Source organism: Acanthaster planci, linkage group LG13 (genome assembly GCF_054643075.1).
Source record: "Acanthaster planci isolate LZ-2023a linkage group LG13, COTS_SCS, whole genome shotgun sequence".
Classification (NCBI taxonomy): domain Eukaryota; kingdom Metazoa; phylum Echinodermata; class Asteroidea; order Valvatida; family Acanthasteridae; genus Acanthaster; species Acanthaster planci.
This window is the reverse complement of record NC_141789.1, coordinates 7397835-7411563: the sequence shown is the minus strand read 5'-3', so window position 1 is coordinate 7411563 and position 13729 is coordinate 7397835. Positions and strand designations below refer to the sequence as shown.

The 13729-nt window shown below is 43.6% G+C and overlaps 2 protein-coding genes across 10 annotated transcripts in view; one reads left to right on the top strand and one right to left on the bottom strand.

Moving 5' to 3' along the window:
• Positions 1 to 13729, top strand: part of LOC110982507 (meiotic recombination protein REC8 homolog) — a 388761-nt gene that overhangs the window by 199059 nt on the left and 175973 nt on the right. The gene's annotated exons all lie outside the window — the stretch shown is intronic.
• Positions 6780 to 13426, bottom strand: LOC110976501 (uncharacterized). The gene is made up of 2 exons (XM_087145206.1): positions 13067 to 13426; positions 6780 to 12779 (listed from the first exon to the last, which is right to left on the bottom strand). The coding sequence occupies exon 2, from the start codon at positions 10221 to 10223 to the stop codon at positions 7536 to 7538; it is 2688 nt and encodes an 895-aa protein (XP_087001332.1). The 5' UTR covers positions 10224 to 12779; positions 13067 to 13426; the 3' UTR covers positions 6780 to 7535.

Below are 13729 nucleotides of genomic sequence, written 5' to 3'. Positions count from 1 at the left end.
ATATGTCAAGGGTCACTGCATGACCTTTTTCCTGGTGTACGTGAATAGAATGTTTTGTCAGTATGGCAGCTTCCATGCACATGTGTGAGTTATTACTGTAAATCCCACGCGAAATCTGTTGAGTCATCAGAGAGACCCAAAGCTGCTGGAGGAGAGGAGACTGATGATGCTGCCAATGTGTACCCAAGAAGATTCCTCCACTGGGTATACCCCTACTATGCGATGTATGGCCAACACGGCAGGCTTCCTTTTGACCTAATGGTAGACCTTCCTGACCAGCAAGGAAATATGGGTGTCACAAGTCAGTGATATTTTACACCAAGTGTTTGATTAATTTAAAGACACAAACTGTATGTTGCCAAGTTGGCCAAATTTCCTTATATGCCCTTTCATGCAAAGTCAGGTGCGGTCCTGTATGGTTAACACCCGCATGGGTACACACCAGGCATGGGGACCTGAATAGTGTTTTATAGTGCCTGCTCACTGAGGTGTTGTCCAGCAGTGGTAGCCTTAAATACTTTTGTATCTCCTTTTATATATCTCCTTTTGGGTATGGAAAATTAGTAATACGGTTAAATGGTGCACAAATGTTTGCCGTAAGATGTACATGTGTATTAGCAAACATGGGTATGATTATTCAATATTTCAGTGCTCCTTATTACGGAGACGGAGCTCCTATAATTGGACCTCTTCGAGTACTGTGACACGATCAAGCCAGGTCCTACATTGGCCGGATAGGGACAGCAAGTCCGTCGGAGGGGGACACGGTTACCTACCTGCCTCTTGGTCTACTTTGTCAAGCCCCGACTCACCTGCATCATCCTCAAAGGATCGGCTGAGAGTCATGTAACGGCGGCGCATTGGACAAGTGACCAACTCTCCCTTTGAACTGTCCGAATTCGGGCTAGTAGTAATTATTAACCAGCCCACCAGCCTTATAATATACAAAGAGGTCCAATTATAGGAGCTCCGTTTATTTCCAGGTACTGTTAAAGTGACACCAACTGCAAACACGAGGCTCATAAGTGGTTTTCTTGGTCTACTTAGTCAAGAGATCATTCTAGATAGCCACAGACTATCAGAAGTGAGCATTTGACAAGAAGGTGAGAGATCTGCCCCTTATCCTTGAGGAATGCCTCCTTGTGTGCAACAGAGGCCTGAGAGGGTAAAGATGACCAACATATGGGAGCCTGTTCTATACACCATTGCCAAAAAGCCACACGCTGTAATACTGGTCTCTGAAGTTGAACAAGAGCAGACAAAAAAATGTAAGATACTTCATCAGAATGCATTTACTGTGTGCAAGTTCAAGTCTACCTCAGAGTCCGCTATCTCGGGCCCTGCTTCACCCAGTGTAGTGGAGGACACGCCCGACCCCAGCCCATCCACCAACCTCGATCAAGATGCTCAAGTCCTCCCTGCCTGTGGATAGCTTATACCCATGGCCTACCCAACAACCTGACGCAGATTATTACCTGGTCCACCTGCAAGAATGCGAATCAGAGACCCTGGGATGTAAACTCAATGGCTTCATACTCTGCCAGTTACTGGTGAGCAGTTTCAGGTTCCCCACAGATGTCTCCCCATGGTGCCCTACCTACTAGGCTGGTGTATCCAGAGATGAACTCCAGTAGAGCTGTCTGCTAGCCCTGCCAAGGTTCCAGTAGAAGTTGCAGAACCAGTCATATCAGTCCAAGCAGACTCTCCAATGCAAGAACCATTAGTTAGGCGTAAATACACAAGATCTACCCAAGGCGTCACAAAGATGGACATAATGAGGGCACTGATTACTACTGGTGGTGTTATTTTAACCGAATATTTGTGTGTCATTTAGTTATTTGCAGGGATGTCAATAAATTAGAGTTGGAGGATGTAAAAGAGGGCACCTTTTACAGGTATTGTTTAAACTTAACACCCCCACCAAGATTTCTTTTTTCCTCTCTCAGAGTCATGTTGGTTCATTCCAAACCTGTGAGGACTGTACATACAATTAGTAGTTACACCCCCTCTTTAAATTGGAGTGGCCCCTGGATCGGACAGTGTGTTGGTGTGAGTGGTGTGGTCCAGCTTGCTTTACTGTTGTACCATCCCACTTAGATCATCTGCCTTGTCCTTGGTTGTCTTTCCTTTGAGGTGGGGAATTGTCCTTAATTTTTGGCATAATTAAATAATTGAAGTACCTAGATGAAGTTTTGAGTATTAAGTGAGTTACTTTAAAGTTAATACTTCTTTTGAGCTTGATGGAAGTGAGATTTCTCGTATTTTTATTGTCAGTTGTTGCATAGCTCTGCAGAACTTTGAAATGTGTAAAGGTAGGGTCATAGATTGGTTTTGTCAAAGGAATGCTGATTGGTAGGCAAAATTATTGACAAAGATGCAGTTCAAGTCACTTGTTAATGTTTCAGTTCCTACTTCTTAAGAAAACAGTAAAAAACTGTTATGGTATTTTCCACAAAAACATCGAATCCATTCACGATTACCAAGACCAAAAAGAACTGTGGTTGTAATTGTATATAGCGCCACTTCTCGGTCAGAACGGATGCTAACTGCATACTGGCTACGATTCCGAATTGGTTTTCACTGGCGCCTGACTTTAGTCAGCATGTAAGCTAACACCAGAGGTCACAACAGCTAGCTAGCCAGCCTTCCACAGAGGTATTCATATAACAGCAATATTATAATGAGTCTGCAGTGGGTCAAAGCTGGCTAGGAACAGCTTTCTGGTTGAAGTCTGAATATGCCATGGAGTTATGTAACTCTGCGGAGTACGTCTGTCGTCCTCCTCTGCATGTTTTGAGTTATCGTAAGCCAATAACTCCTCTTCAAAGAATGACAAAAGAAGGCAGTTAACATTAAATAAAACACAAAATAAATATACATGCTTAGAATGACAATGTATCGACAGGCAACAGTGTACCAGAAATGTTTGTGGTGCGAGATTTATGGGAAAAGGGAGTGTTCATAAATTGATTTTTACACTTTCGAGTTTGTATAGTTTGGAATAAATATAACTACAGGGTGTGAAATCTCTGCTTTTAAGTGGATCTCCGTGGTTTTGTTGCACATGCAGAATTTCATTTTCCACTTTATTAATTGCCATCGACTGACGAGACAGGACGGCTGTGTACTTTGCATGCATGCAATGTCTACTGACATGTAAATGTACATGGAGTACTTGTACTGACCAGCAGATGTACTTACACATACATGAACATCCTGCACGTGGTGCATGTCCACATTAAGTGAATCACCCATTTGGAGCAGACCCAGTACTCACTGGTTTTGGATCCAGCAGTTTGCATTCCAGTGTTTCTTCTCTGATCAAAAATTACTGAAGTATGAACAGGCGGTTGGTGATGGCACTGCCTGTGAGTTTTCTGACCAAAAAAATCTACAAAAGTCTACTAGATTCTTGCTTATACTGTACGGCATTGAGAAAAGTGTGAAAAGTTGTTGGGAGAGCAACATTGAATCATAACAATTGACCAAATGCATGTATATCCCGAGAAATGAAATAAAAACAGTCAAACTTCACCTATGCTCTTGAACAGTTCCGTTATTTTACACCAACAGCAGGTCGCAGCCAGTGTGCCGTGATTGACAGGGCAATAATCACACTGGCCTAGGGGGAAGTGGGCGCCGGGGTGATTGTCTATTTTATAATTACTTACTGCTGATCCAGTCAGGATGAAACTGGTGAGTTGCATTCTGAGGTTTTGGCTAATGGAAGTTTCACGTAATGCACACATCGGCACAGAGCTTTGTAAACAGCATCCTCGGACCATCAGATTAGTGTGCTGAGATTGGCTGGCAACGAAATATCAATATTCATTTGTGTCAGTGAGACTTGTTGCAGCCGTTTCTGCATGAGCAGAAGTAGTGATTAACAAGTTCCACTATAACTTGCGGTAGCATCATTTCACTGTAAATTTGCAGCTTGAACAAAATTTCCTGCCACTGAAAGAGAGCTTTGTGACAACTGGTTCGAGGCGCCTAAAGTTCTGGTGTCATGCATGCCCACATGATTCTGCATCATTTTGCACAGGTTTCCAAAATGTTGGGACATATGCTCATCAAAATATCAGTACATGCATATACTTAAGTCATTCAGTCATTAAGGTGTTGTATAGAAATTAATACGTGTTTTGAATTTTAAGATATCACAGTACTTATTCATTATTGTCATCACTCCTGAAAATGAAACAAAATATCACAGTTCGCACGCTAATCCTGTTTCTGCGTGTAAATGCTGTCTCGCAAGTGGTTCATTAGAATTTATTGTAAAGAAGACTAGTAGCTAGACTAGCCTGAGACAGTACATGTCATATTGTGGTGAACTCCCCCCCCACCCCTGTCTGTCTAAGTTAGATGAGGCAAGTGCCAACTTGCTAGGCAGAGTCAGGATTGTTAATTTTAGAATTGTGGACAGAGTCCAAATGTGGTCCAAATGAGAAAGAGGGCACAGTCTGGAAATATTTTTCTTTAATTACAAATCCAAACAAAAACCTCATAGGCCCTAGATAAAATCATTAGAATCTCTGTGTTCTGTGTAGCTGCACCAACTACCAAGCTAGCAATCAATGGCGGACACGCTCTCACGGATGTAACTTAACATGTGATTTATTCCGAGTGAAACATCGTTGAATGACATTGAACGGTAGAACATCATGAATGTCAGTGAACATCGTGAACGTTGGTGAACATCATGAGATCTGACAATTGAAAACATGTAACATAACAGTATTGAGAACAGATCTCCCCAAATTAAGAATCTTGCATGTTCAAACAGACAATAAATGATGAGATATTTGCATGATAAAGGTTCGAGACTTCATCCAAGACACGTAACCATATTTCTAGAATAAACTTGCATGTTAAATGCATGGGCTTATATAGATAGAAATGACACAAACTTTGATCTAATAAACCTTCATTTTCTAGCACAAATCCTATATACTAAAGATTAATAATTGAACAATAAGGTAAGGCAAGTATTTACCTCGTGGGCCTGTAGTTGGGTAGCTAAAAATAATGCAGGATGGTTATGGAATCAGTGGAATTAAATCATCTTCAAGGTAGCAATCTGCTGGGCCCATTGTTGAAAATCATGCCAAGTGTAGTCAGAGTGAAGCATTATGGGATGGCTCAAACTAAAGTAAAATAATATTTCTAACAATCACTATAATCTACAAGGAAACATTAATTAAGGACAAACTATAGAATCATAATTTTAGGTAACCTTTTACATTGCGAATGAACTAGCTTTTATGAAGTCACATGACCAAAACAATGATGCCCCAAAACAAACATGGCCGCCTCCTTAAGAAAGCACATGTGCGTGTACAGTTGGCAACACAAGGATGGCTATGCACATGAATAGCATGGTGAGTAACAAAATAAGCAATCTTCAACTGAATTCTTCATTTGAATTGTATCATGTCAGTAACAAGGCAAAAATTGTCAATGTTAAAGAATACTGTGATGGATTTCGCTACACTCCCACCAAATTACCAATGATTTAAACACCGAGTCCAAACATTACATTATTTGTTTTCTTAACGTATTGTTGCAAGATGAAGCATCCCTTAAAATACATGTAACAGCTAAAGGTAAATCATGGTAATTTAACTCTACATTTAACTACAAACTGACAAGAATTAAGCAGGCATGAATAAAGACAAACTAAGAATACTAGTAGCATCTCATACAGGATGATGGAATGGATCTGGCCTCCAGGGTAACTCATTTACTCTGCCTCAAGAAGGAGAACTAACTTTTGGACACATGTAGCTTCTCCACTCGTTTCCCTTCTTTGTCTAGCTTCTTAGTACCAATCCGTACCTTGACTCTTCTGACAAAGCCATCATCATTCTCTGTTGTTTTGATCACAAGACCTAACGGCCATTCCAAGCGAGGGACATCTTCATCCTTCAACAGCACCACGTCTCCCACCTTAACGTTTCGTCTAACTTGGTTCCACTTCTGACGTGAAGTGAGAGAAGCAAGGTATTCCTTTCTCCATCTTGCCCAAAACTGTTCCGCTAGGTATTGAACCTTTCTCCAACGTTTTCTGATGTACAGGTCTTCTTTGACAAACTTCCCGGGAGGTGGCAAGGCTGTTGTTGATTTCATTGTCAGAAGGTGATTCGGGGTGAGTGGTTCAGGGCTCTGAGGATCACTCAGATTATCCACTGTTAGTGGACGACTATTTACGATAGCCATGGCTTCATAGAGAAAGGTGCGCAAGGTGGATCCATCTAGTCTCCCTAGAGCTTGCTGCATGATGGACATCAGAACACTCCTGACTGTTCGGATTTGTCGCTCCCACACACCACCAGCATGACTTGCGTGTGGAGCATTCAGTATGAACTCGCATTGACTCTTCGCCAGGAAAACCTTCACTCTCTCCATGTCAAGCTCCTTGAACCCTTTCGAAATTCATTTTTGGCTCCCACAAAGTTTGATCCCTGATCAGAGCGCAATTGCTGGACAGGGCCCCTCAGGGCAATGAAACATCGAAGTGTATTGATGAAGCTATCTGTGGTCATGTCATCAAGCATTTCAATGTGCACCGCACATGAGCACATACATGTGAACAGGACTCCATACTTCTTAAGCTCCTTCCTGCCTTCCCTTACAGTGAACGGACCAAAGCAGTCTACACCATAAGATGTGAATGGTGGGGAGGGATCTACTCTGTCCTTAGGAAGGTCAGCCATCTTTTGTTCTTCAACTGCCCGTCGTAGACGGCGACATGTTGTACACTTGTGTATGTGGCTGGCAACTACTTTGACCCCCCCCCGATAATCCAATATCCATTGGCCCTCACTTCAGTAAGGGTCATTCCTCTTCCTTGGTGATGCACCTTCTTGTGGAAGTGTGAGGTGAGTAGTCTGGTAAGATGTCCGTCTCTTGGCAAAATGGCTGGGTGCTTAATGCTGTCAGGAACTTCTGCGTTCTTGAGGCGTCCTCCAACTCTTAGAATGCCTTCATCGTCTAAGAAAGGATTCAGGCTACAGATTTTACTAGTCATCCTCACTCTATCTGTGTCACTCAATGACTGGATTTCTTCTGGGAACGCTTGCCTCTGGACGGATTTCACAATGAGCCTTTCTGCTTCCTTTCGTTCTTGGGGAGTGGAGAGGCCAACATGACCTTTCTCTTTCTTATTAAGTCGTCTTATATGTGCCACAGCTCCCGCTAGCTTTGACCAATCTGAAAATCGGGACAGGCAGTCCTCCCAGTCGAAGGACTCTGGCGAGGCAGTGCATTGGAGCGACGTTATCCCTTTCACCTCTGGATCGTCGGAATTCAGCTCACGCACTGGTTCCTTCTCAGTGATCACCATTTCCTTGTCCCACAAGAATTTGGGACCCCTGAACCAATTTGAGTCCTGCAACTCCTTAGCGAAGACTCCTCGTGAGGCGTGGTCAGCAGGATTGAGCTCTGTTGAAATGTAGTGCCACTGACTGGGATCAGAAAACTGCCTGATTTTCTGGACTCTGTTGGCAACAAAGACATGGAAGTGCCTAGCTTCATTGCAGGATATATCCCAGGACAACTTGAGAGTCTGTCCAGAAGTATTCCCTGTCGATGACCAACTCTAATTCCTTCTTTAACATGTGGCTCATCTGAACCGATACAACTGCGGCTGTCAACTCAAGACGAGGAATGGTGACTACCTTGATGGGGGCAACTCTGGCTTTCCCCGACACCAGTGTGCAATGCGCCTTATCTTCTCCAATAAATCTCAAATAGGAGCACTGGCCATATCCTCTTGTACTTGCATCGGAGAAGTGATGTAGTTCCACTGCAATGACCTTTCCGAAGTCATTTGGCTTGTAGCACCCGGGTATCTGGATTTGCTTCAAATTAAGCAGATCATTCTTCCACTTCTCCCACCGTGGGCGCAAGTCATCAGGAAGTGGATCATCCCAGCTTACTCCATTGTGACACATTTCCTGGAGAACTCCTTTCCCAATTAGCACAAAAGGGGCAAGGAAACCAAGAGGGTCATAGATAGAGGCCACCGTTGATAGGATTCCTCGGCGTGTTGGCGTTTGATCCTTGGTCTCGATGTGGAAGTGGAACATGTCTGACTCGACACACCATTTGATGCCGAGGGCCCTCTCCATAGGAAGATCATCTTTCTTCAGGTTTACATCCTTAACTCCGGCTGACCGTTCATCGCTTGGGATGTCCTCAATGACTGCCCTGCTGTTTGACACAAATTTGTGTAGTCGCATCCCTCCTCTGGCACACAGCTCACGAGCCTCTACTACCAATTTCCTTGCTTCATCTTCTGTTTCCGTACTCTTAAGACCATCGTCGACATAGAAGTTTCTTTTGATGAAGACTGCTGCACTGGGGAATTCATTCTCATGTTGACTGGCTAGGTGTTTCAGGCCGTAGTTGGCACATCCAGGTGACGAAGCTGCACCAAAGAGGTGTACCTTCATGCGATACTCCTTTGGTTCATTGCCCAGATCTCCACCTTCCCACCACAGAAACCGCAAGTAGTCGCGGTCATCCTTGTTGACTTGGAATTGGTGGAACATTTTCTCGATGTCGCACATGATGGCCTCTGGATGTTCTCTGTACCGAAGTAGTACTCCAATCAAGTTGTTGATGAGGTCTGGTCCAGTCAGGAGATGACCATTTAGAGAAGTTCCGTCATGACGCGCCGAACAGTCAAACACGACTCTGATTTTTCCAGGTTTCTTGGGGTGATATACTCCATGATGTGGAATATACCAAATTCTGCCATTCTCTCCTTGGCCCTGAACCATTTCAGCATCTCCCCTGCTTATGACCTCCTCCATGAACTTCGTGTAATCGGCATGGTACTTTGGATTGATCTTGAACTTCTTACTAAGATGATTGAGACGTGCCTCAGCTGTTTTCTTGTTATTCGGCAGTGTTGGCTTTCCCCCCCTGAAGGGAAGTGGCATGGTATAGTGGCCACCCTCGGTCTGTCGAATACTGGCTTCCAAAATGCTGACGAATTGGATATCCTCTTGGGACATGGAATTTTCGGCATGGTATTTCTCAGAGAAGTCTGTCTCCAGTGCTCTTATCACATTCAAAGGAGTGATGCTTGGAGCCTCCGTCACCGAGACTCTATGGCAGACACTTGTGGCGTAATTACTGGAACTGGAGTCATCGTAGCCCACAATTGTCCACCCAAGATCTGTTTTGATGGCAAATGGTTCGTCGTCTTGACCAGTTATGGTATCTCTTGGTGCCAAGGCTTGTGGGCAGTTATAGCCAATGAGCATGCCGACCTCGCAATTCTGCACGGGAACCATCTCGTGGGCTATGCAAGCAAGGTGAGGCCATCTTCGTGCCGTGTCTGGAGTAGGGATGGTGCACTTGTTCACTGGAATGAAATCCCTTGTGTATGCTCGAGGAATTTGCACTCTGTTGGATGAATGTATGCCTCTAACTTGTAGGCTGGTGACGGCACTGCAATAGATCGTGGAAGATGTTGATGTCATTGTGGAAAGCTTGAGTCGTATTGGTTCACAACAGGCTGAAATGGACTTTGCAGTGTGGTCCAGGATAAATGTGCAGTCGCTCTGAGTGTCTAACAGGGCATAAGTCAGCACTTCCATTGAAGGAGAATCTGTAGATGAGACCCATACTGGGACTATCATCGAAGTTCCACATCCACTTCCCATCTGCATGCCACATGACATCACATGTGCATGTACTTCCTTGGAGTTCTCTTCTTTGGAATTCTCTCCCTTGGGATTAGTTTCAGTTGTCTGTGCCAGGGCATCATCATGCAGAATTGTCGGATGTCGCCTTTTACACTTATCACAGCTCAGCTTTCTATGACAGTCCTTGGACATATGACCTCTCTTCAGGCAGGCAAAACATAACCTGTTTTCTTGGACGAACTTTCTCTTTTCGACGAGAGACTTCATGTCAAAGCCAGGGCATTTACTCAAATGATGATCAGTCTTCTTGCAAAACTGGCATGGCTCCGGGAGCTGGCCTTCCTTGGGCTTTTTGTGCAGCTCATGAGAACCAACTGTTAGAGTTGTGCCCCTGCTACGGTTGGCTCTTCTCTTAGCTCCTCGTGTTTCCTCTGACTCTGGTAGGTCTGCCGCTTTCAGTGCATGCAATGAAGAGATGGGATCGCATGCTATTCTAGCTTCCTTACGAATGAATTCTACGAACTCTTCAAACCCAGGGTAGTCACCTGTTTCATCAAGCATCTGTGTAACCTTCCTATTCCATCGAGCTGTAGCCCAGTCTGGCAATTTGGAGAGAAGACGTCGGTTGTCTTCACAGTCATCCAGTATTTTCAAGGCAGGAACATGAGGAATGGCGTCTTTACATGCCTTGAGGAAATCTGCAAACTGTTGCAGAGCGTTAGCATCCTTCGGGCCTATCCTCTGCCATTTAGATCATTTATCTCAAAACGCCTTCTGGATTTTGAAGGGGTGTCCGTAACGCTCCTCAAGTAGCTGCCAAGCCCCTTCATATGACTCCGCTGATGTGCTGTAGAAGAAGCCCTCCACTGCCTTAAGCGCTTCTCCACCAAGATACCTCTTCAAGTAGTATACTCTCTCTGGCGTGGAGATAGCCTTTGATTCAATTAGTGTCTTAAAGCTGGTTTTCCACTCAACATAGCGGATTGGGTCTCCCACAAACACAGTTGGTTCTGGAGGAGGCAACTTCTGGATTGCCATGCAATCTCTCAGGCTAATAGCCAGTGCAGCTACATCACCACCTCCTGATGACTTGGCTGGGCTTGGTTGTGTCATTTGTGACTGTTCCTGCACGTCAGTTGGCTCAAGATGTGGCTCATCAAGTAGGGCACCTACTTGACTATCGTCTTAACTGCCATTACAATCCCGGTCGTATACTTCAAATTGGGCGCGTGCTGCCTCCAGCTCCTTTTCCTTTTCTAGTCGTTCTATTTCTCTCTGTTTCTTGTCTTGTTGTCGTTGCATCTCTTCCTTTTGCCGCTGCAGCTCATCCAATTCTGCTTGTTTTTGCTGTTTTACTTCCAGCATTTTTATTTCTACCTCACGAGCTGCCAATTCAGCAGCAGCTTTTGCTCGTCTGCTCGAGATGCTCTCGGATGAGCCGAAGGACCCTTGGCTTGGTGCTTTCGTGGAGAACACTGATGCGTTACTGTCAGCATGTAGCAATTGTGTTAGTTCCCTGGAGATATATGCTGTTCCCGCATCTTCCTTGACAGCAACAATATTCAACAACTGTTGCGTTAAAGCTGAGCATGTGTCAACTCTACGTCGCAATTCTTGTTCTGGGGTTCCAGTTTCTCGGCAAGCATCGTATGAATCTATCAGGTCGTCCCTGGTGATATGCAGTGATGAAAAGATTTCAGTCAGTGTGTGGCTCGTGCAATAACCCTTCAACTGCCGTCTTGCAGCCTTACAGCATTCCTTCCACGACTCATACTTTTGGGCGAAAGCTTTCTTCAATTTTGCTTGCTTTTTAGCTTTCTCTAATTCTTGAAGCTCTGCCATCTTGGCCGTGGGCTCCTTTGCTCTGCTGCTTTTCCTTCTTTTGCCATCAGAGGGCTTGCTGAGTTGGAGGAGTTGCTCCTGCTTGACTTTGACTTCCTTCAAGATTCGCTCTCTTTCTGCAGGATCCTCTACTGACTCTAAAGCTGAAGTGTGTTCTTCAATCTGTTCCTCAAGCTGCTTCACTTGGTCTTGGTCGTTTACTTCCTGGCTAGCCATGACATTAACTTGGGAACAATATTATCAATGCAAGATAATTTCACACTTTCTGTAAATCTACGGTCAACAAAAATAACATGTGCTTGTAGAATGATACATAAATGCACCCTAACTACATCAGGCATCTCTATTAACTACGACTGTGTGCGCATTTAACTATATCAAGAAGCAACTAAATTCAGCAGCAACACACTTCTCAATAAAGTACACAGAAAATATTCTGTCAATGTCACAGTACGCTATGGGTGAAATGCCGGTGATGTGCACGTAACATGAAACAATATGCAAATCAACAATCTCTCATTATGCATCAAACAATGACTCAAATCAGTAGTGAACAATGTTGCACAAATGTAAACAATGTGAGAGTACACGTAGGCTAATGGTGTTTCACTGTGCAGTAAACAAAATGCAGCAAAAATGTTTCCCAAACCACGGCTGATCTGGAAAGTTGTATGCAATCGGTTCTTAAATTCTTACAGCAAATTTTACACGAACTTCATACGCTATGCTCTACATGACATTCATGGCACAGCGTTATGTGATTTTATTGTCAATAACTGACTGTTCGTTGTTAAGTTCTGCGTACAGTTCTGCACAGTTCATATAGACTTAGTCTTGGACTTGCTGAACTTTCGATGCCGGTCAACTCTCCTGTCTCTGGAACTTGCTGAAGCTTGGGCCAATAAGTGTGGACAGAAAGCCTGATGAGAGGTCAAAGACTTGTTTCACCTGGTCCATGATGTCCGAGATGGGGCTAGGTGAAGGACGAATGGTACCGGTAGGCCTACGATAGACATGCGGCACTCTTGTGTAGCATCGCCGGTTCAGACAGGATCATTGGTGTGGTCCACCTCATGCGAAGACTAGCGAAATGATGATCCCGAGATCTCACTGTAGCTGCGCCAACTACCAAGCTAGCAATCAATGGCGGACACGCTCTCACGGATGTAACTTAACATGTGATTTATTCCGAGTGAAACATCGTTGAATGACATTGAACGGTAGAACATCATGAATGTCAGTGAACATCGTGAACGTTGGTGAACATCGTGATATCTGACAATTGAAAACATGTAACATAACAGTATTGAGAACAGATCTCCCCAAATTAAGAATCTTGCATGTTCAAACAGACAATAAGCGATGAGATATTTGCATGATAAAGGTTCGAGACTTCATCCAAGACACATATCCATATTTCTAGAATAAACTTGCATGTTAAATGCATGGGCTTATATAGATAGAAATGACACAAACTTTGATCTAATAAACCTTCATTTTCTAGCACAAATCCTATATACTAAAGATTAATAATTGAACAATAAGGTAAGGCAAGTATTTACCTCGTGGGCCTGTAGTTGGGTAGCTAAAAATAATGCAGGATGGTTATGGAATCAGTGGAATTAAATCATCTTCAAGGTAGCAATCTGCTGGGCCCATTGTTGAAAATCATGCCAAGTGTAGTCAGAGTGAAGCATTATGGGATGGCTCAAACTAAAGTAAAATAATATTTCTAACAATCACTATAATCTACAAGGAAACATTAATTAAGGACAAACTATAGAATCATAATTTTAGGTAACCTTTTACATTGCGAATGAACTAGCTTTTATGAAGTCACATGACCAAAACAATGATGCCCCAAAACAAACATGGCCGCCTCCTTAAGAAAGCACATGTGCGTGTACAGTTGGCAACACAAGGATGGCTACGCACATGAATAGCATGGTGAGTAACAAAATAAGCAATCTTCAACTGAACTCTTCATTTGAATTGTATCATGTCAGTAACAAGGCAAAAATTGTCAATGTTAAAGAATATTGTGATGGATTTCGCTACATTCTGAACACTAGGACTTTAAGCAAGCAGTTGTTACTCACTACTGAAAAAGTTGTCATGATAGTCCTGAAGAACTGAAAAATTACAGACCCATTTCTAATCTCAAATTTATCTCAAAGATACTAGAGACGGTGGTAGCCTTACATCTGTTTGATCATCTCACTGAT

Excerpts from the sequence above, each read along its gene's own strand:
- LOC110976501 (XM_087145206.1), bottom strand. The coding sequence starts at position 10,223 with ATGCTTGATGAAACAGGTGACTACCCTGGGTTTGAAGAGTTCGTAGAA.